Source organism: Sinocyclocheilus grahami, unplaced genomic scaffold (genome assembly GCF_001515645.1).
Source record: "Sinocyclocheilus grahami isolate Dianchi unplaced genomic scaffold, SAMN03320097.WGS_v1.1 scaffold15.1, whole genome shotgun sequence".
Classification (NCBI taxonomy): domain Eukaryota; kingdom Metazoa; phylum Chordata; class Actinopteri; order Cypriniformes; family Cyprinidae; genus Sinocyclocheilus; species Sinocyclocheilus grahami.
This window is the reverse complement of record NW_015505194.1, coordinates 815,138-836,266: the sequence shown is the minus strand read 5'-3', so window position 1 is coordinate 836,266 and position 21,129 is coordinate 815,138. Positions and strand designations below refer to the sequence as shown.

The 21,129-nt window shown below is 38.0% G+C and overlaps 2 protein-coding genes across 2 annotated transcripts; one reads left to right on the top strand and one right to left on the bottom strand.

The window, feature by feature from the left end:
* Positions 1–2,723: 2,723 nt before the first annotated feature.
* LOC107601392 (sorting nexin-3-like) lies at positions 2,724–5,861 on the top strand. Its single transcript, XM_016293562.1, has 3 exons — positions 2,724–2,890; positions 3,147–3,271; positions 5,050–5,861. The coding sequence occupies exons 1-3, from the start codon at positions 2,747–2,749 to the stop codon at positions 5,153–5,155; spliced, it is 375 nt and encodes a 124-aa protein (XP_016149048.1). The 5' UTR covers positions 2,724–2,746; the 3' UTR covers positions 5,156–5,861.
* A 1,806-nt stretch (positions 5,862–7,667) lies between these two features.
* Positions 7,668–15,458, bottom strand: LOC107602776 (nuclear receptor subfamily 2 group E member 1-like). Its single transcript, XM_016295353.1, has 9 exons — positions 14,976–15,458; positions 11,341–11,486; positions 10,838–10,925; positions 10,271–10,506; positions 9,982–10,128; positions 9,508–9,604; positions 9,221–9,370; positions 8,984–9,089; positions 7,668–8,844 (listed from the first exon to the last, which is right to left on the bottom strand). The coding sequence occupies exons 1-9, from the start codon at positions 15,151–15,153 to the stop codon at positions 8,682–8,684; spliced, it is 1,311 nt and encodes a 436-aa protein (XP_016150839.1). The 5' UTR covers positions 15,154–15,458; the 3' UTR covers positions 7,668–8,681.
* Positions 15,459–21,129: the final 5,671 nt, after the last annotated feature.

Below are 21,129 nucleotides of genomic sequence, written 5' to 3'. Positions count from 1 at the left end.
GTGATTGAACAGACAAACAAATCCTGTTGACTCGCATTGAAATAGGGAAAGGAGTTAAGGTTTTTTGTGGCTTGTGTCAGTAAGCAGCCACCCAGAACACCCTAGCAACTGCAAAGCAATACCCTGGCAACTAACCGCAAGACCTGTCATCATGGTGGTGAATTTTGAATAGGCAATTTCCCAATTTTCTTCAGAAATTTTGTATTTTGGACACTTCTACACATTCAAACTGCTTAATTTTCAGCAGTCATTACTCCAGTCTTTAGTGTCATCCTTCAGAAATCATTCTAATATGCTGATTTGAGGTTCAAGAAATATTTCTCACTTTTATTAATGTTGAAAACATTTGTGCTGCTTAATATTTTTGTAAACCATGATATTTATTTTTTCAGTGTTCTTTGATGAAAAGTTTAAAAGGATAGCATTTTTTCAAAATATAAATGTTGTAACAATGTCAAAGTGCTACATAACAATTTTTTTTTTTTGGTATTAAAATGCTAGAAATTTGGTCTAACAGAGATAGCTTTCTAAGTAAGGCATTTGAATGCTTTGCGTTTTGTTTGGCAACTTTGATCTGACCAGTCGTATGAGCTGGTGGTGGTACTACCAGACAGGGAGTGTTTTTGGCAAGCCTGTTCAGATAAAGTTATTATTTTTGCAATTTTATTACTGGTACTGCTAGTAGTGCCACAGAAGTAATACATTTTGGCCAGCTGCAGCTTGTCCTTTGACTAAGTGCCGTTACAAAGTTTAATAACATAATATTAATAATTATCATCAACATCCATAGGCTTTCTACTATTGAGCATTGGTTTTTCGTTTTCATTGACGTCCTGTGCCCTGGCCTGAATGACTTCAAAATAGCTCCTTTGTTAGAAGGTGATGTAAAGCTGACATTTTTCTTTTGCAAGTAAGAGAAAGAAATTACTAACCTGCTTAACCTTGTAAACACAATACTGAAGCTGTAGAGTGCAATAAGAAACCGAGAACCTGACCAATTGACACCTTCATGGGTCTTTATATTTCTATGTGTGTGTTTTAAGACATTTTCAAGATAAATGGGCTTTCACCCTTGGCATAAGAACTAATCCTGTTCAATAACTGTAACTAACAATTCATCTGGTTTGTCTGTGCACCATATAATAGTCCTGAAACCATGACGTTATTGTCATGAGTGTGTGTATTAAATTAACTGTTACTGTGATCAATTGGGATTAACTTCTTTTGACCTCCTTACTTAGAACGTAAACCCAGTGGTCCAACCATTCACAAAGTATTATCGAGCACCTCAGCGAGGTTACTACTTAACGCTTCCTCGGCACTGCAGTTACCATGCTCTCAAAGCTATTGAGATAATCCCCATCTCATATGACCGTGTGGGTTGAGGAAATGCCTGGATCAAAAATGCAGATGGTACTGGAGATCACAGGAATACATTGTTGTGTGAGGACGTGAAAGGTATGATTGTAAGATACAAACTTATAAGAGTAGCTTACCCCTCCCCCCCCCCACAAAAAAAACTGCCATTGTTTAATCACCCTAATGTTGTTGCAGAATGCTATGAGAATCAACTTCTTGATTGGACCACATTGACTTTCATTGTATGGTTATAAAGAGACTTTTTTTTATTTTTTATTTTTTATATATATATATATAGTTATTATTATATAATATTATGAGGGTGAGTAAATAATGACAATATTTATTTTTGGGTGAATTATCCTTTTTGATTAACTTTACAGTTACAAAGTTTGGGGTCGGTAAGATATTTATTTATTTATTTTTATTTTATTTTTTATGTTTGCCGGTAGCCATTGACTTGCATAGTAATTATTCACGCCGTATCACTTGTCTAAAAAAAATGTTTTATTCTGGACTGGGTCATCTTGTGGGGGTGATCATTTTGAGATCACATGACTTCGCTGAATACTACTCGTTTTATGTTGCTGACTTTATTATTGGTCTTCTAATACCATGACAAGTATAAAATTAATCAGCACATCTACAATGAAACATTATTTACGGAGACACAAGAAGAAAAACGAAGATTTGAGTTAGATTGATAGAGAGTGGAAACAAGCAGAGTTGGATAAAGACTTGAAAAATAGAGAGGGGGGAAGCTGAAGTGGTGGGTATTTCATCAGTGTTCCTCATTGTGAAGAGAGATCTACACTTTCTGAAGGGACCCTCTCAAGGCTAAAAACCTGACTTGGAGCAGCCGAAGAGATGGAGGGAGAGAATGATCAATGGAAAAAGAAAGGGTCTGGGGATAACTGGGGATCGATGAACATTTCATCTCTTCTTGTCCAGTTAGGGCCCACATGAGAATTTGTCCCCAAAGCACACATTCATTTATTCATTTAACTTACTGTCTCGTCCACCATGTATTCATCTTTTTTGAGTCTGCGTCGAGCAAATCAGCCTGTGTAGGAGTATTGATCTGGACTTTTATTCCCGTCTGTGTGTTTGTTACTTACGCTGCCTTTTGCCTCTTCAGCTTCTCCTTGAATACTGTCATCAGGCTGTTCTTTTATTTCATAAATATCTGCTTCTCCATTGACCCTGTTTTAGTGTCTCGGGCCTTTTTGTGGACTCTACCTATTTATTTAATCCTTTACTCTAATACTGAACTTGGTGTTATTGAAATAATGAAGCTGTTCAGCTACACCGTCAGTCTTAACATGGTTTTCAAACTACTTTTATTTAAAAATGTGGGCCTGTTTTAAATTTTTTCCCTAAATCTGAGATGGACGTGTTGTTTCAGATGTTGTTTGTCCATTCATGTTCTCCCCAGACAAACCTCCCCATCTTCAAGCTGAAGGAGTCACGTGTCCGGAGGAGATACAGCGACTTTGAGTGGTTGAGAGGAGAGCTGGAGAGAGAAAGCAAGGTGAAGGATAGAATATGAATGAAATAAAAGTGCTTATTTGGTTGGAACATGGTGCACAAATGTTCAGGGTGAGGGATTTTCTGTGGTGTTGTATGGGTCCATTTCAACTAGAAACATTTAAGAGCAAAGCTTTTTCAATCACTGGATTGGAAATGATTCTGTAGTTGAAGTAATGACGTTTGAAGTGATTGTAAGAGACCTGTGATTGCATTCTGAGATGTATGTAGCTTAAATGAAGTTTTTGTATTTCAAATAGGTGGTGGTTCCTCCTCTTCCTGGAAAGGCTCTGATCAGGCAGCTCCCGTTCCGTGGGGATGATGGTATATTTGACGACTCTTTTATCGAAGAACGGCGGCAAGGCCTAGAACAGTTCCTCAACAAGTAAGTTACAAGTTCTGTTCACCAGAAACACATGAGGACAAATTCACAAATGAGGATAAAATTTCTAATTTAACAATTAACCGGTATCTTCTCCAAATTAAGTATATTTTGTGCAGATTCTTTTATCTAAACTCACTTTGCACAGCATTCCAGTTGTACATTTTATCAGTTCATGCATTGCTTGGCAGTCAAACTCATGACTTAAAAAAATAAAAAATAAAAAATGTATTGGTGTGCCACAATTATTGGCACCCCTGCAAATTCTAAGGAGTGAAAATGTAACCAAGTATATTCCCATCCATGCTGGACATTTTGAATGTTATCTGAGTGATTAGGAATACTAAAATGTAAGCCATGAAAGAAAACTGGTCATGCAAAAAGAAAAATAATTTTAAAAATATTCAAAAGGTGCCGTGGCATGCACATTTGAGAAACAAAATTGTTTAGTAATGTTAAATATACAAAAAAACATTATTTATATTTATTTGTAAATATTTTAATTTAGATGTAAGAGGCTACACAGCAAAGGTGGTGAACTAATGGAGGAAACTGTATGTACCCATGATGCATTGTGGAAATGTTAGCTATTGAAAAAAATAATTTTCCTTGCAATTTTATTCTCAAGTGTTGATATGACAGGATTTGCATGGTCCTCTACTGTGTGTCCTTCCTCTTAACTTCTTTTAGCCTCGGCACATCTGAACTGTTTTTATAAAGAACACTGAAGCGGTTATAATGAAATACAATCGTTTTTCCTCTTTCTGTTAATTTTGAGTTTTTAGGAAAAGGTACTTCAGTAAAAGAGAAAAACAGACACTTGCCAGCCTTTGTGTCATCTGATGTCTTCCCTCACACTTTTTTCCTTCTTTCATAATTACCTACAGAATGATCGAAACTGATGAGAGGCCGCAAGTGCACCAGCTTTACTTTTTACATTTGTTTTATTTTTGATGTGTAATTTATGATAATTGCGAGTGAAATTACAGGCATGCATACCTTTTCCCTACAAGATGTTGTGTGCACTCCTGCTTATTTTTGATCCGAGGTGCCGTTCCCCCGCCGACTGAGACAATAAAAGTTACAGTTCGATTGTAATTATTTGCTGTGATTGCAGACTTTGCCATTATCTTTGTTTCATGTGCAAATGCGCCAGCTCTACCTGTTTGAATTTTAATACGAGACGAACAGCTGTAAATTAGGTTTGAAGAAAGAAAGGATATGGAGGTAATTAAGATGGGATTTTTTTCTGAATTAAATGTCATTGTTCGCTACTAATAGCACCTGGAGAAGGGAGAGACGCATTCCCATCATACATCTAGACTATGTGTGAGTAGCTTGTAGGTTTGCCTGTCCCAAATCTGAAAATGATCCTCCGTCATCTTGACTTGTAACATCGTGAGCATCGTGTAATTTTAGAGGTGTGAGGTTCCTTTTTTATTCCAGTAGAAGCTGGAATAGATTGAATGGTAAAATAATGAGTTTAATTAGCATGATGGCTCATTCTACTGTTTTTAAAGAAATGCATAATTAAATTTCGATATTATCGCTCTGAAATTCAAGCTGGATGATTTATGATCTGAAGAAGAATGCTGCAAAATGTCACAGCCTCCTAATGATATCTAAGAGTTGTATCTTGATTGGGGTCAAAGTTGATTCCGCCCCCCCCCCCCCCGCTCTCTCTTTCTCTCTCTCTCTCTCGTGCACACGCTTTACAGTGTGTATCTTTGCATAAGATTTTTATGGTGGCTAATATCCATTTTTTGGTCTGATTTTTCCAGAGTGGCTGGTCATCCATTGGCCCAAAATGAGCGCTGCCTGCACATGTTCCTACAGGAGGAGTCAATGGATAAAAGCTACACCCCTTCCAAAGTTAAACAAGCCTGAACCGGTCTGGACTCTACACGCACAAACACAAAAACATGGCCCCACAAGCAATAAGAAATGTTTGAATCGTTCTTAACTGGAACAGAATATTAGCATGAACCATAGGGTGACCAAAACATTTACGAAATGATTGAAAACGTTCCCTACAATTAGTCATCGTGTCACTTCACTTCTCCAAAAGTACTTTTTTGATCTTTCCTTATAGATTGTTTCGGTCTTTTTGCTTTGATTTATAAATCCATAATGTTAATATTACCACTTTAAGTCAGATCAAATTCATTCTTGTGTAATTCATTGTGGTTAACAATTATTTATGGTAGTTTTGTCTGAGCACCACTAACTTCGATTAGTATAAGATCAAATGAAACGAACCAAATAACTATCACAATTATGCAAGCACACTATATCACACACATTGGCTCCCCTGTGTTATTGTTACTGCCTACTTGTGTTGCTTTTAATGTTGAAGAACATGTACAGCAGCTCACTGTGCAGGATGCACTTAATTGGGAACCTCCTTTCTTACGTGGTGGTTGATCGTGTGCCGTGTGTCCCACTTAGCTGCAGACAAGCCTGTTTTTACTGTGTAATGGCGATACACAGAAACAAAGAGAAAGTGCTGCCTACAATGCATGTTTCCAGATTTGTATACTGCTGTGCCATTGTTTTGTTTATGAGAATTTTCCAATAAAAAGGATCAAATACACACACGAATGATGTGGTTTGCAAAACTAAAGCATCTCTGTTTGGTTCCACTAAAATATATTTTAAGAGATGATCCTAGCTTTAGAGTGGTTGTAGCATTTAGTTTTTCTCTTTGACCGTCAGGAGTTTGTATAAAGTGAGTCACCTAGGGGTGTTCTGTTTGACACAATGAACTCAGATCTATTTAAATCATATAAAATCATACTTGCAACAGCTATAGGATAGGAAAATCCATTTGTTTTGGTAACATGTTTATTTTTCTGATAAATAGCATGCAACGGAAAAAAAACAGAAACCCACAGAAAAGAAAACCTTGATTATTTCAGAGGAAATAACTTATGTTAACTGGAGGACAAGTATTAGTATTCTATGTGCAGGAATTATTAAAATGAACATGTTTTCTTATTTTAGCCTTACACAATGAAATTAATTAGACTAGGTTTTCATCCATAGCACATGGACATTTGTCAAGTATTATACACTAAACAATATTAAAAACTGCATAAATTCATTTAGTTATTGTTCATTTGTTATTGGCTAGATGCTTTATTCAAGTGATTTAAAATGTCATGATACCAAGATAACTGTAAATGAGGGTGATTCCATTTACTGATAAACAGATGTCTAAATAGAATGCATTTAGTCAAAGGATATTGATTTTCTAAGACTGAGGCAGGTGGCTTTCAAAAGGAGAATGATATTAGGAATGGTTACTCAGAATAGAAAAAGGAGTGAGGAATGAATGAGAGGTCATAGGGCCCTGAATGCTCAGATACAGACCAGGAACATTAAAGAGCACAGGCAATACTAGGATGTGACGGTTCCTCCTCAAATGTCATTTAAAAACAGTAGAGTAGAAGAACCTTTTTTCATTGTAAGGCTTGGCTTGGTTCTGCTGCTAATTGGCTAGTTATTTATTTATATATATATATGTATATGTGTGTGTGTATGTATATAATATATAAAATATTTTAGGGTCAAAGTTGATTCGTAGATTTACGAAAATAGTTTACAATAACTGGTTCTTCAAATAAGGTTCATTTGTTTTGTTTGGGTATTAATAGTGTAGTGTTTACTGAAACCAGGAAAAAAAAAATGATCTGAAGTAAAGGGATAAACACTGCACTTAACATACTTTTTGGAAGCGTGTGTATTTAACTATATAATAGATGTAGGATATATAACCGCGAGTACGCTGTTGTGAAACAGGTGTGTTTTTGTATCGTTTCTAATTGCTGTACAAGACACTATAAGGTAAAGAGAAGGGCACAGCCGCTTGGCTCATGTAACCTTGGAGTTCACTCCACATCAGAGCAGCCCATTAAAAAGGAACTGGGATAAATTGGATTGAAAGTTGTCATTGCAATCATGTTTCTTTCTATTGTATCTTCTCTATCAAAAAAATGAAGATTAAAAAAATGCAATTTGGGCAAAGCCCTTGATTTGTGAAAGAGTGCTTGAAACCCGAGCCGTGCAAGGCACAGAAACTTCACTCAAGGTCTAGGGTATTGTATTGGCAATGGTTCAATATGCACTTGCGTGCAGACGTGAACCTCTCTGTCCCTGTTTAGTACTACGTTTAGGGTGCAATGGACCTTTCGCTGCTTGTAGAAAGAAGCCTTAGAAACCCAAAAAGCAGAAGAAGACAAGAATTTGACAGTCGTTGAAGGACCAGGCGATCAATATTCAATATTTATTCTAATATCTTAGAACGACTTTCACAAAAATTATCACTGTACAACGAGAAATGTATTTACAGACTACAAAAACAAATCCAAGTGCTGATCATGTCTCTTTTCCAGGGATAGTAGCTAGTCAAACAAAGGCGCTTTAGATGGTGACCTCTGACATGGGCCACGTATTGAGCAGAAACAGCTTTTTAAACATCAGTAAAATTACGTTTTATAGAGTGGGCACACAGAAAACTCGAAATGCTGACAGAACTGTATCCAGAGGATTTCAAATGCCCTGCCCATGAACCCTAATCTTCTGTTAAGGTCACAGGGTGTGGGTGCTGCGGCCTCCCAGTCACCTCAATAGGTAATTATGTGATGCATCAAGTCAGTAATGATCAGTCCTGCTGCCTTCCTGCAGAGTTTAATTCCAACCTTTCAGTGTACATTTCAAGTAAACCTGATGAGCTGGTTCAAGTGTTTTGATTAAAGTTGGAGCTTCTGCTAGAAGTTAAAACAGGCATGAACTTGCTCTGCAGTTCTGACTCATGGGGCCTTTGGTTTTCAGCACTATGTCAAATGGACAGCGACCTACTTCCCTGCAACATACCTCATGGTTTCTTTTTTTTATTATTTTTTGGTTTCCTTCAAAGTTCTTGTGGACAAACGAATGATAGAGGTGCTGAAATCAAAACAGCATTGGTCATAAAGGTATTGGTCAAATGGACACAATGTTGTCCTGTTTTGAAATGAATGATTGTACATAACCTCACGGACACGCCATTCAAATATATGACTACCAACTAATAATATTGTATTTAAATCATGATAGAACAAGAACAGATTAAGCTTATTAAGTTACTTCCATAAACGAACTTAAATAGGTTAAAAGTAAATCAATTAGAAAAGTACTGGTTAAACTTTCATTTTTCTTTCTAAGCAGTAAGCTCAACTTGTAGAGATTCAGTCTTGTTTGTTTTATAGTTTCCCTGCATAGTAACATCTTGACATTGGTAGAGCTTTATTCTCCAAACAAGTGCGTGAAGTATGACATTAGGGTATCTGGTATCATCCACAGCGTCCCAGCGTCCATGCGAATGTCAAGGTCAACGATACATTTTGTTGTTTCTTTTCCCTCTCTCAGTAGCTCATATATCACTGGATTTGTACATGTCGGAGAGCAGTCGTGTGATGGGCACGTTTCCGATGGTCTTTTTGAAGAACACCTCTTCAATGGTGGATTGACCAACTGAACGTAGAGCAGGCAAGAGCAACAGCAGTTTCCCGAAGCGACACGGCTGAGTGGGGTACCTGAAACGCAACCATTCGTTTTTTTAAATACTCAAAATGAAGCAGAATTCAGAATTGTTCTCAATTTGCCGTTGTTCTTGCACAATAATTATTTCATGAGCTTTTATAGATTGATTGTTTCAGGAAGTATTAGCTGTACCTGGTGTGGATGTAGCTGTTTAGAGTCAGCTGGGCTTCGTCCTGAAGGGCGGCAATGGCACTGGCATTGCGAAAGCTCCTCAATTCCGAACCACTGTGTGTTGAAACTACAAGAACGGAAAAACGACATCAGGTTTGTTCAGCTACTGTTTGGCCAGTTGATAAAGTTTCTATAATTATTATTATCAATAATAATATTTTGCTTTATTATTTTGTATTTTATTTTATCGAGCCTCACCTGCTTTAAAGGTGACGATGCACTTAAGGCAAGCGAACTCCGTAGCGTCCAGTCTTAACTGTCTGAAGCGCGTCACGACCTCCTGCAGCGCCTGGATCTCTGCGATGATTTTGTTTAGCCTCTGGGAATCTGTGTTCTCGGTGTTCATTCCTAATTCGCGAGAAAGCGCCAAACATTACACTTGTATGCATATAACATTGGAAGTAATCATATTTTTACAACACGTAAACGTGACGTAAAATCTTGCGTAAATCTTAGGAGTAGGCTACATGCTGGATGGCCTATACCTGAAACAGCTAGGAGAGTGCTGGAGTCCACTGGAATGGCCCATTGCGCTATGCCCAGCACGAACAGTTCCCTCCAGGCGTCTTCTAAAAGGATCAACTGCGAAAAAAAATAAAAAATAAATAGTAGTTCATTAATGACACTACTACACTCTAAAAAATAAATAAATAAAACACATACACTCTAAAAAATGCTGGGTTAAATACAACCCAGTGCTGGGTAAAATAGGGACAACCCCAGCAATTGGGTTGTTTTGACCTAACCTTCTGGGTAGTAACCCAACCGCTGGGTCTAAATCAACCCAATTGCTGGGTTTGTCCCTATTTTACTCAGCACTGGGTTGTATTTAACCCAGCATTTTTAAGAGTGTAGCATTTGGGTTTGGTTTTACACTTGAGGGCATATATAGCATATTTAAACTGTGTAAAATTAAACCTTGGCGAATAATACGTGAAAATATTAAAACACTTGTTTACCTGGTCCGATAGAGGCAGTGTGGAGAAGGCCGGAACGCTCTTGGCCCATTTAATGCTCATGAAGAGCAGGCGCGCGGCTGATTCGCACACAGACTCGGTCGCCACTTCATACAGGTACATGGGAGTGCCGCTAACTTCATGAGGATACTAAAAAGAGATTACATCATCACAGAAAATAAGCGGGGATGTATGCATGCAGTTATGAGTTGAAGTGTAAGTTTTTAAGAAAATTCATATTAATTGATAATGCATTTCGTTAAACTACATTGTTGTGAAGGAACGCGTTTACCTTCGGTGTGGGTTGGGCGAGTCCCACAATTGCCTGCCGTTCCGGTGTGCTTGTGACCGTGTTTAACTCCAGACTGTGAGGCTCCAGCTGCGAGACTGTAGTGAAAAACGGCGGCCCCGGGATAGCCGTGGATGGGAAATGGGTCGACGAACCGTTCACCTCTTTATGCCCTCGGAAATACAGTGCCACCTGCTTTCGAATGGTTGAAGTCCTCGGTCCTCTCTCGTGCTGCACGGCTGTAGTGATGTAACGATCAGTGACATGAGAAAGAAGCGTTCTCATATGATAGGCTAAGCAGAAATCGTTGAAAAATTAATTTAGAAACATGTGCCATGTAATATATTTCTTCTTGTTTGATTTATGCATTTTTGAAAAGGTATATATAATATAATATTTTAAAAGTGGTTTTACGGCTTACTACTATTTAAAAAAAAATGTGAATTTTTTTCTGCATCTACCTATCAAAGTGGATTACAGGCATCAAGGCTAGAGACAAAATCATTTTCTGTTATATCTAAAATTGATTGAAGTATATAAAAAAAGACAACTGTATTTACTAGCACTTACCATCTTTATTCATATTCACGTCTAGACACTTTTTCAAGCGACAGGCGCGACACTGATTTCTGTGTGTCTTGTCTACTGGACAGCCGCCCTGAAGAAAAGAGGAGGAAAGAATAAGGAAATGCAGTAGGATTCGTTTAGCAGTAATGGCAGACAAACAGCCTCTTCTGCTATATGCTCCACTGGTCTCCACTCCACAGGTATGTGGGAATGGCAGAGACGGCTATTGACTCGCTCCCCCGCGGCACGGCCAATAGTCTCATTCCCGCCTACCGCTCTCCAAATCCATCCAGTCCTGCCGGTGCGTTAGATTGGATTACACCTGTTACACTAGACAGGGCAAAAGGGCCCTCAAGGGCGCGGGAGGGGGCTCACTTCTGGGATAATCTTTCAATTATGAAAATCACTAGAGGTGTAATCTAGTCCTTAGACGCGCTTGCTTAGATCAAATTAGCTGTCGCTGTTATGGTTCAAACACATCGCGGTAATTGATTAGTATAGCTCACCTGTGTGCCAGATTTGCAGACATACGTTCTGTTTCTTCTTATGCTCCTCTTGAAAAATCCCGAGCAGCCATCGCACGCATAAACACCGTAGTGCTTTCCAGAACTTCTGTCTCCACACACTTTACATGGAATGTCCAGAATCCGACCTAGCAGAGATGGAAAATACAGCACTTAGGCCTATTTAAGGGAAATAAGCAACCCTATTGGAGACTTTATGCCTATTTAAAAATATTGACAGATGTTTTGTAAAATTAGAATATTCATAAGGTTTTGTAGATTTAAAAAAAATACTATAATAGAGTAGTAACTAGACAAAATGTTTTAGAAAGCCCAGTCCACACCCTCTTTGGGGCATTTTGCAAAGGGTGGGAGATGATTATCCTAATTAAGGCTTGAATACCCGAAAGGACGTCCGAACAAAAAGTTGGGGGTCTTAAAGGTACATAGTCTATTCTTTTCACAAATTGGTATATAGGCTGCGTTTAGTTAAGTTTATGATTACAATTTAGGCCGAGCTCATATTTCCACCTGGCGATAAATAGACGCTAGCGAACCATAGCAACAGAAGGCTTCTCTTGCGCATTCGTTCAGGTTCAATAAAGTGCGGTTCCCCAACAAAACAAAAGTAGGCTACTTTTATTATTCGTCACTTTATGTTAGATTTACTTAGACAAGTGCGTAACGCAAAAAGCATTACTTTTGTTTAAAACGATAGTTAGCGTTTGATTTTCTGTGATAAGTTCCCAAAATAAAAATTTTGCGCGAGACGCAAAATTTCATCAGACTGCGCCTGATCATTTTCTACAGAAATTTCCAGAAAATCATTGTATAATTTGCACATTTGCCCTAATAAATACTGTGTTAAAGGACACGCTTTTAATGAGTCTGTCCATAGGAATGTGTAAACCGTAGGCCTACGTTGAGTTGCGTCATATCGCAGGTCCCATAAAACAATGTTCAGTTGACGCGCACAATGGCGACATTAGGGAGAGTGTTAACTTAATGATTTCCCCATTGAGCCTCGTCTGACTGGCCTGGTCTCGACAAGCTGCCAACCCCGCTTCATAATGAAGCTCGGCAACTGCTTTCTTCGCACCGTCTATAGGCTCGCGGATTAGGGAGTGACACGGGAGAGGAGAATAATACGCACCAGCGCGTTTCATCGACTCAATTTCTTCGCGCCGTCTATAGGCTCGCGGATTAGGGAGTGACACGGGAGAGCAGAATAATACGCACCAGCGCGTTTCAGCGACTCAAATGAAGTGTATGCAAATGAACTTGGAGTAAATGAAAATTGTGATTTTTCTTGTGTGTGCAGAACACTTTTTTTCTGTATTTAAGTCTGTCAATAGAGGTATATTTGCATGTATATGGGGGAGTCGTTTAGAGAAACGGCTATGTAATTACACTGACATATGTCCACCTGCTCATTGATTTTCCAGTGACCCGTCAAAAAGGGTAGCATGGGAATTCGGATATAGACCGGTAACGACGGAGAAGGAAAACGACTTCATGCACTCTGACTTCTTAAAACAAGAAAAGGAAGAAAAAAATATATGCTGCATTTTAATGTAAAAACACATTTCTGTCTCTGCATGCCAGATGTTCCTCGTATAGGTCCTTTCAGAAATTATAATGGTGTTTTTGATGCAGGCTTTTGGTGATCACTTGTAACGGAAAAGTGACTTTGAGATTTTCTTGTGTACGTATTATTTTGAAATTTAAGAACAGTGCGAGACTCTCAAGTAAACGTCTTGACAACAAATGTAGATTAATTGAATATTTCATTTCATATGCTTGTATTTTGCATGACTGAAAGAGAACACCTCTCATGCGATGGAGACAACTTGTTGCTTTTGTCTCAGAGTCGTTTTGAAACTTTAAAATTGCTCCACAGTTAGGCTACACTTTTTTTATTCCAGATGGTAAAGCGCTTGAAGCTAGAACGCCTGCATTTTAAGTGCATTTATAATTTCTATTTTGATTTTTTTTTTTTTTTGTTCTGCGAAATTTGTGTCTATTTAAGATAACTAAACCCATCAAAACAGACAGGTTTTTTTCGAGGAAGTCATAAAGTCCTACTGTCTTCCATCCAGTTCAACTGGTACTGGTACGTTGGTAAGAAAGTGAAATGAAGGCGGATTTGTTTTAGAGAAGGGAACACGTCTTTAACTTTCCCCGGTGGGGGTCCCAGTCTGTCGCATTGTGCGCTGTAATTGTTTAAAGACATATGGCATATTTCATTACTGTAATCAGCATCAACCCTGGGACCTGCTGCACTGGATTACGTGGAGTTGTGAGAAACTCTAAACTTAATAGGCCTTCGACCACCCAAACAGGGGCGTAATTTCACCCCTGTAAAACAAATAAAACATTTTTTTTTTTATTTAATACTCCCCCCCCCCCCCCCTTAATTTTACACCTGAAATCATTTTAAGAGTCAAATACGTGTAAAGTGTCGTCAGAAATTAATTGGGGGTAGGCTTTCAAAATAATCAACGAAAAGTTTAGGCCTCAACGAAATTATTCCACTTGTTCACCGGTGCTAAATAAATTACTCCTTACAAATTTCATATTCATACAAATTACTCTTAAAATACTAGGATAGATTTAAAATTTGTGTTAAATCTAAAATATGTTCAGTTTTGTTATTTAGAAATCATTACTCATTATAGTGTGCTTTAAAAATTGTGATTGGGTTACCTTATTTTCTTTGCCTTTCACTTGAATGAATTGTATTGCCTTTTTCACTTTCACTTGAAGCCACTTAATTTTAAATACCTTTAACACTATTTTTTTTTCAATTTCATTTAAGCCTAATGTAAAAAGTCAAATAGAGGCGCACTTTTTTTTCACCACCACACGTCTGTTAGAGGCAAATCACACTCAATATTTCATATTTCAAGAAATGTTTCCAGTTAGACAATTATGAGAATTTTATCTGCAAAATAAATTTTAACTGTAAAATAATAAATTGACAGAAAACATTTATTATAGATGAATTTCAGGGCGCTTGCATTCTTGTTACCTTGAAATTAATTGAAAGTCAAAAGAGATGGGCTACTTCGGAGCAGCCTAATAAGGAAAACTCAGCAGATCTGCTTTGATGACATATTATGCATAGTTTACGCATACCTTAGGGCCACATTATGATATTTTAAATCTGTACAGGCTGGTAGAATATAATTGGTAGTTCATTTTTTTGTTTAGAATTTCAGTGTGCACGAATAACTTACGCTCAACAAAGTGTAATGGGGAAACGAGGCTGTCTAAACATTCTCAGCATCACTAAACGCCAACTTATCTCATGTTTTTGTGCTTATCCATTTATTTATTTTCTTACAATTTCACATCTAAGATGTATACAAATGATTTATAGAGTGTTTTGCCTGCTTCGAGATAATCTTGTGTTTTTGATTTGGCAGTCGTACTACCAGTCTAAGAGGTGGGCTATAAGCAACAATTTGACAGCATGTAAACATTTCGATTTGCGTTTGACAGCTCTATGGAGTTTACGTGATTTTTGTCCTCTTAACCCATAAGCAATTATTTGACTTTCACTTATTTAGTAAACAAAAAGAGACAATTTCTAACAACATGCAAAACTCGAAAGTAAAGAAAGACTATCTACTCACTGGATTTGACATTTAAAATATCCAGACAACCACTTGTTGAACCAGCAGGCTTGCTCATGTTGAAGACCTCAGCTCCAAGAAAACTGCGTTGAAAAGTTACACTTTTCAGGCCCAGGGGAGTCTTAACACTTTTGGCTTGGTTTAAAAAAAAAAACAAATACGAGCATAAATTTAACATCCGATTTGCGGTGGACAACTGGTCATCTGCTTTCTGTTGGAGATTTCTTTGATTGTGTCCAAGTCGCTCCTCTTGATTTTCAGCAAATAGAATCCAGATTTCGTCTGACTGTTGATTGATGCGATGGATGCAGCCCCACAGACAATATATGCCCAAACCGGTCCCTGGTCTCTCAGCGGCACGGAAACTTGGTGCAACTAATGGAGAAACACTGGGGCTTAAGCCAGCACTGTACTGCTCAAAACCAGCTTAAAAAGTACAACATGAGCTGGGAAATGCGTCTCAGCCCGGAGCCTTGGTGAGTGACTTTGTGATGTGTATCGTCAGATTAAAGGCTTGGTAATATGTATGAGATGTATTAGAGTAGGGGGGTGGGAGGAGAGCCCAACTTCCTTTGCCCACTTAGCTTTTCCCTGCCTTCTGCTTCAACTCCTGCTCGCGCATGACATCACGGGGACGAATGAAGTGATATTCCATGCACAGTGAGTCAGCCACTGTCAGAGGCCAGTGGTGCGCTCTATAGGAATTGATTAGGATCAGCAAGGCTGTTTAAATGACCGAATCAAACGTTTGCCACTGATTAGGAACACATTTCCATCCTCAGAGAGTTCAGTGACTGAACTGCTCCCAGACTGAAGTAAACCGTTTAAAGCATTCTATTGAAATAACCCTTAGAAACATAATCACTTTTTCTTTTTGCAACGAACTTACTTTCTGTGGCGCTTTCCCGGATCCTTCCCTCGCGCGCATGCACCTGTTGCGTTGGTAGAATGACTGACGGAAAGCGTGCTCTGTCCTCTCCTCTCGCGAGCACAAATATGACAGTGTTTCTCATCATCGCTCTCTCGTCTTGCCAGGTTTTCACGCACGGCTTCAAAATTAGAGGATTTTTTTTGTAGTGTATGTTTGTTGCTTATTAAGAGTGAATCGACAGGTAAATGTGGCTTATGTTATGGTTACTATTGGAGGCTACTATATAGTAAATGTAACGAATGTTGCTGTTTTGTAGTAAATGCGCATTTATTTGGCACTGTAATCTGTTCGACTGCATCTAAATGTACACATCGTTTGTTGTATTTATAGTTCTATATTTAAAACAGCATTTTAGGCAACATTTACTTTCTTTGTATAGCCTACTATTGTATGTGACCAATAAAACTTTTAACCTACTTTCTTTTTTCTTGCCGAGAATTTACCATCATTAATCGTAACTTTTGCACTGCTTATAATTTAAACAAACCACTTGAATCAGAGCCAGTTTAAACATTTAGCTATAAATAAAGGTATGTGATGGATTTTACGATTTATCTATATTACAGCGGGGTCTATGAAAACGATTTTTATTATTATTATTTTGTACAAGCCTTGGATACTGAATACATTTCACCGCAGACTCGGTTAAATTGCTTATAAGAGGAAACACAACGGGAAATCGCTGTAAAATCAAGTGCGCGCTCTGTTTTAGAGGGGACCCATGCGTGCGAGTTTCCCTCGTGGACTGGGAGAATCACAACTGTCCCCCTTTGAGAGCGTGCGCAATGACATCTTGACCTTAACAGCGTGCCGTGTTGTGGCCGCCGCCAGTAGACACCCATATTTTAGGTTTAATTATGAACATTCCCACGGTAGCTCGGGGCCATATGGGAGCCCTAAATCTCGGTCTAAACGTGGCGAACGGGGGCGTATCTAATCGCAATTAGTGATTGTCATGTCCTCCTTTAAACGGTGTTCTCAGTGCATTGAAAAGAAATTAGGATTTGTGACAGGTGAATGACTGCACATTCAAATGTGTGTTTTTCAGGACCTCATGTGCCAGACTGAGAAAAACAGTGTCACAGTAAGATCCATATCTCTGTGGGCATCACCAGCGAACTTTAGGCCATGAGTGATTCAATCAAAATGATTCTGAGTCTAATGGCTTTTAGATGTATGATATATTAAGAGGATCATGCATGTTGTGAACAAATCTGATTTGACGACTTCTGTCCCGTCTCTTTTTCTTTCTCTTTTCCCACTTTCTCTATCTGTGTGTTTATATGTGTGTGTGTCTCTGTGTGTGTCTTAGGGGTGGGGTGGGGTGGTCTGCTCGTAGTAATCTGCTTAACTCGCCCTAATCTTGTCATTCATAGATAGTCTTTACACAAACATAACCAACATCATGGTTGCCCCGGCTGCTTGCTTTCACTTTTTGTGCTTGTGACTCTCCTCTCAATAACAGTCAATGAAAATCTCTGACAAAGAACCATCTGATTGTGTATCTAGTTGTTGGCTTGACAGAATCAGTATGCAACTGCTTACTTAGCCCTTAAAGTAGAGAGGGACAGCAACACCATCTCTTATACTTAAGCACTCCTGTAACAGAATGTTGGAGATGTTGCAAAAGACTTGTCATCATGGTTGCCCCGGCTGCTTGCTTTCACTTTTTGTGCTTGTGACTCTCCTCTCAATAACAGTCAATGAAAATCTCTGACAAAGAACCATCTGATTGTGTATCTAGTTGTTGGCTTGACAGAATCAGTATGCAACTGCTTACTTAGCCCTTAAAGTAGAGAGGGACAGCAACACCATCTCTTATACTTAAGCACTCCTGTAACAGAATGTTGGAGATGTTGCAAAAGACTTTTTCTGTGATGGCACTTTGTTCTGAGATGAACACATGTATGAGGCAGAATCAAACCAGAAAAAGATGCAGGTTGCTGATAACCAGAGGACTAAAAAATAGTTAAGCGCTTCTGTTCCTGACTTCAATACAGAGAAAGAAATGACTACAAGAATGTATCAAATGAGGATAGGAGATTAAATATTTTAGATTTTTTTTTATGAATTAATCTATTTAAAAACAAACAGAACATTTTCAGCAGAAATACATTGATAGTAATTATAAAAACACCTGAGTAAACTTTCAGTCAATTAGCAATGACAATATGTTTCCTTTCTAACCCTTGATTCATTGAGGCAAATTTTGTGAAACTGTAAATTAATTTATTAAAAACTGAAAATAAATGGCTAATAATTACCCATCATTATTAGCCCACTATGAAAAAAAACCTGTTTCATTTAAGAATTATAGTTGCGGTTTATGTCTCATAGATCATTGTTAAGAGTGCCGTCCTTACAAAACGTTATCTTAAACCATGCATGTCCATCTATATGTGTATGGTGTATTGAATATTTCTTTCTGATGGAAATATTACTGTTAAGTGATTATATGTTTATATGTATGTGGGCATTTATTACGCTTGTGCACTTTTTAATCTATTTTTTCACTTTCCTAATTTTGTATATAAAACAATTCAATGTTTGCATTGTACCTTGAGATGTCTGTTTTTTTGTTTTTGTGTTTTTTTTCTAATTCAAGTTTTTATTGTTTTCATCCAGTACATGACAATATCATACAAAACACAGATTGCAGATTTATACAAATACTGCATGTAAGGCCAGAATATATACAGTATCTATGTTTTTTTAACTACTACTACTACTAATAAAGAAATATTAAACTGTTTTGTATTTATATCTAGAATTATTTTATTTTTAGACTGTGTTTGAATACTCAAAAGAAATTAGTTCTCATTCAAGAGAGGATAATTTTTTTTAGTAATATTTCGTTTTATATATTATATGCCATTCAAATTGTTGCCTATTGACATGATTCTTTTTTTTTAACCTTTTTCATTGTAGCTAACAATCGGATACCCATTAACTTTTCTACTTGTCATTAACTTCTCTAAATTTATTTCCCATAGCAAGTATAATGTAATATTTTTTTTTCTTTTACACTGCCTGCATATCCAAAATGATAATAGTAAAGGCTGAACACAACCTCACCCTGTCTAACTGGCAGGTCGATGGACGCTTTCTGACAAATCTATTTGGGGCAAATTGTCAGTGAGAAACTTCCGCCTGAGCTGGCCCGGACAAAACTGGCTGTTGGACGGACTAAATCCTACTGCAGGAGGGTCGGGACAATAGGCTCTGAATGTGTTGATGTGCTGGCAGTGGCTTGGGCCTGACAATGGCCGGATTAATTGGTCCCTTGGCTGACTGATTTGAGATGGCTTCACTCGGGTCCTCTCCATGGGGAGCCCCATTGTCGTTCTCCTGATTCCCACTTTTCACAAACTCCAAACAAAAGTCAATTTCTTTCTCAAGGGGGTTTGGGAGAAGAGGAGAAATATCGAGACCTCGTGGTTCGGCTTCGCGAGAGGTGACTTTAAAAGAGAGCTCCTTTCTCCCCTCATCGTCTAAGTTTTTAAATGGATGACTTAACTCATTCCGTTTCCCTTTTGTGCCAGCCCCCTCCCTCTCTTTAAGGCCCAGAGCTCCTCCTGAGACTTAGAGGTGTTATCATCAGCGGGACAGGAGAGAGGTTGTTGTCCTGTATGCGGAGAGGATCCAAGGCACCTGTTGAGAGTGCTGGCAGGCCGAGCCGAGGAGCTCGGGCTCATTAATATTAAAACATCAGAGATGCCATCATGTTGCTGCGCTGAAATCGGCCTGATGTTGCCCCCCCCCCCGACCCGGCTCCCTGGGGACCGACTCTCCGCTTCCACAGTCAATCATGAAGGGCACCCCCTCTACCCTCTCTCACTGCCTGTCTCTTTTTTCTGTCCTCTCATTATCATTCTGCCTTTTTGAAAGGCCTCGTTAACAAATTATGACAGCTGGCTAAAGAAGCTTTAGCCGTTCACACCATTTCAGCAAACAGTTTAGGGGCACAAAATGACAAACTTTATTGTGCTGTGACATCAACTTTCTTCTATTTGTTTGCACACTCTTATTTGTCTCTTCAGGTGACGGCTTATCAATGGCATATTTCACAGAAATAATTTGCCTTTAATGGCTTTAATGTGATATATTGTATGATTTATTTTATATTTTTGACTTGTGATTTTAGTTATCATATTTGCAGTAACACTGAAAGGACTGGATCATTTTTGACTATAGTTACGCTTGTATGTTCTGTGTCCTGAATTAATTTTAATAGAAGAATTTCATAATAGATAAAATTTTATAATAAATAATCATATATTAAATAACATTTTTAAATGGTTAAAATAATATTTATAATATATAGTAATTTGTTTAACATTAATCTTGGTCAAGTCACCTTTATTTCTGTAGCGCTTTATACAATAATACAGATTGTCAAAGAAGCCTGGTAACACTTTACAATAAGGTCCCATTAGTTAATGTTAGTTAATGCATTAACTAATGCAACTAAATCAGCAATACATTTGTTATATAGTAACTATTAATATTTAATATTAAATAAAAATACAACAGTTTATTTTTAGTTCCACTCCATTAGATAATATGAACAAATACAACTTTTGATTTTAATGAAAAGTTTTTTTTAATTATTATTGTTAGATTATGTTAACTAATGTAGTTAACCAATGCTAACAAATGAAACCTTATTGTAAAGTGTTACCAAAATCAAGTAAAAAGTGTTTTCCAACTATCAATTAAGTATGTAAAGCTGTCCAGCAACAATTATTTAATATAAAAAAACAAATACAAGAAAAATATTTCAGAGATTTTGATAATTTACGAATTGTTGGCCTTCTGGAAAGTATGTTCATTTACTGTACATGTACTCAATACTTGGTTGGGCCTCCTTTTGCATGAATGACTGTATCAGTGCGGCGTGACATGGAGACAATCAGCCTGTGGCACTGCTCAGGTGTAATGGAAGCCCAGGTTGCTTTGATAGTGGCCTTCAGCTCATCTGCATTGTTGGGTCTGGTGTCTCTCATCTTCCACTTGACAATACCCCATATATTCTCTATGGTGTTCAGGTCAGGCGAGTTTGCAGGCCAATCAAGCACAGTAACACCATGGTCATTGAACCAACTTTTGGTGCTTTTGGCAGTGTGGGCAAATGCCACGTGCTGCTGGAAAATGAAATCAGCATCTCCATGAAGCTTGTCAGCAAAAGGAAGCATGAAGTGCTCTAAAATTTCCTGGTAGATG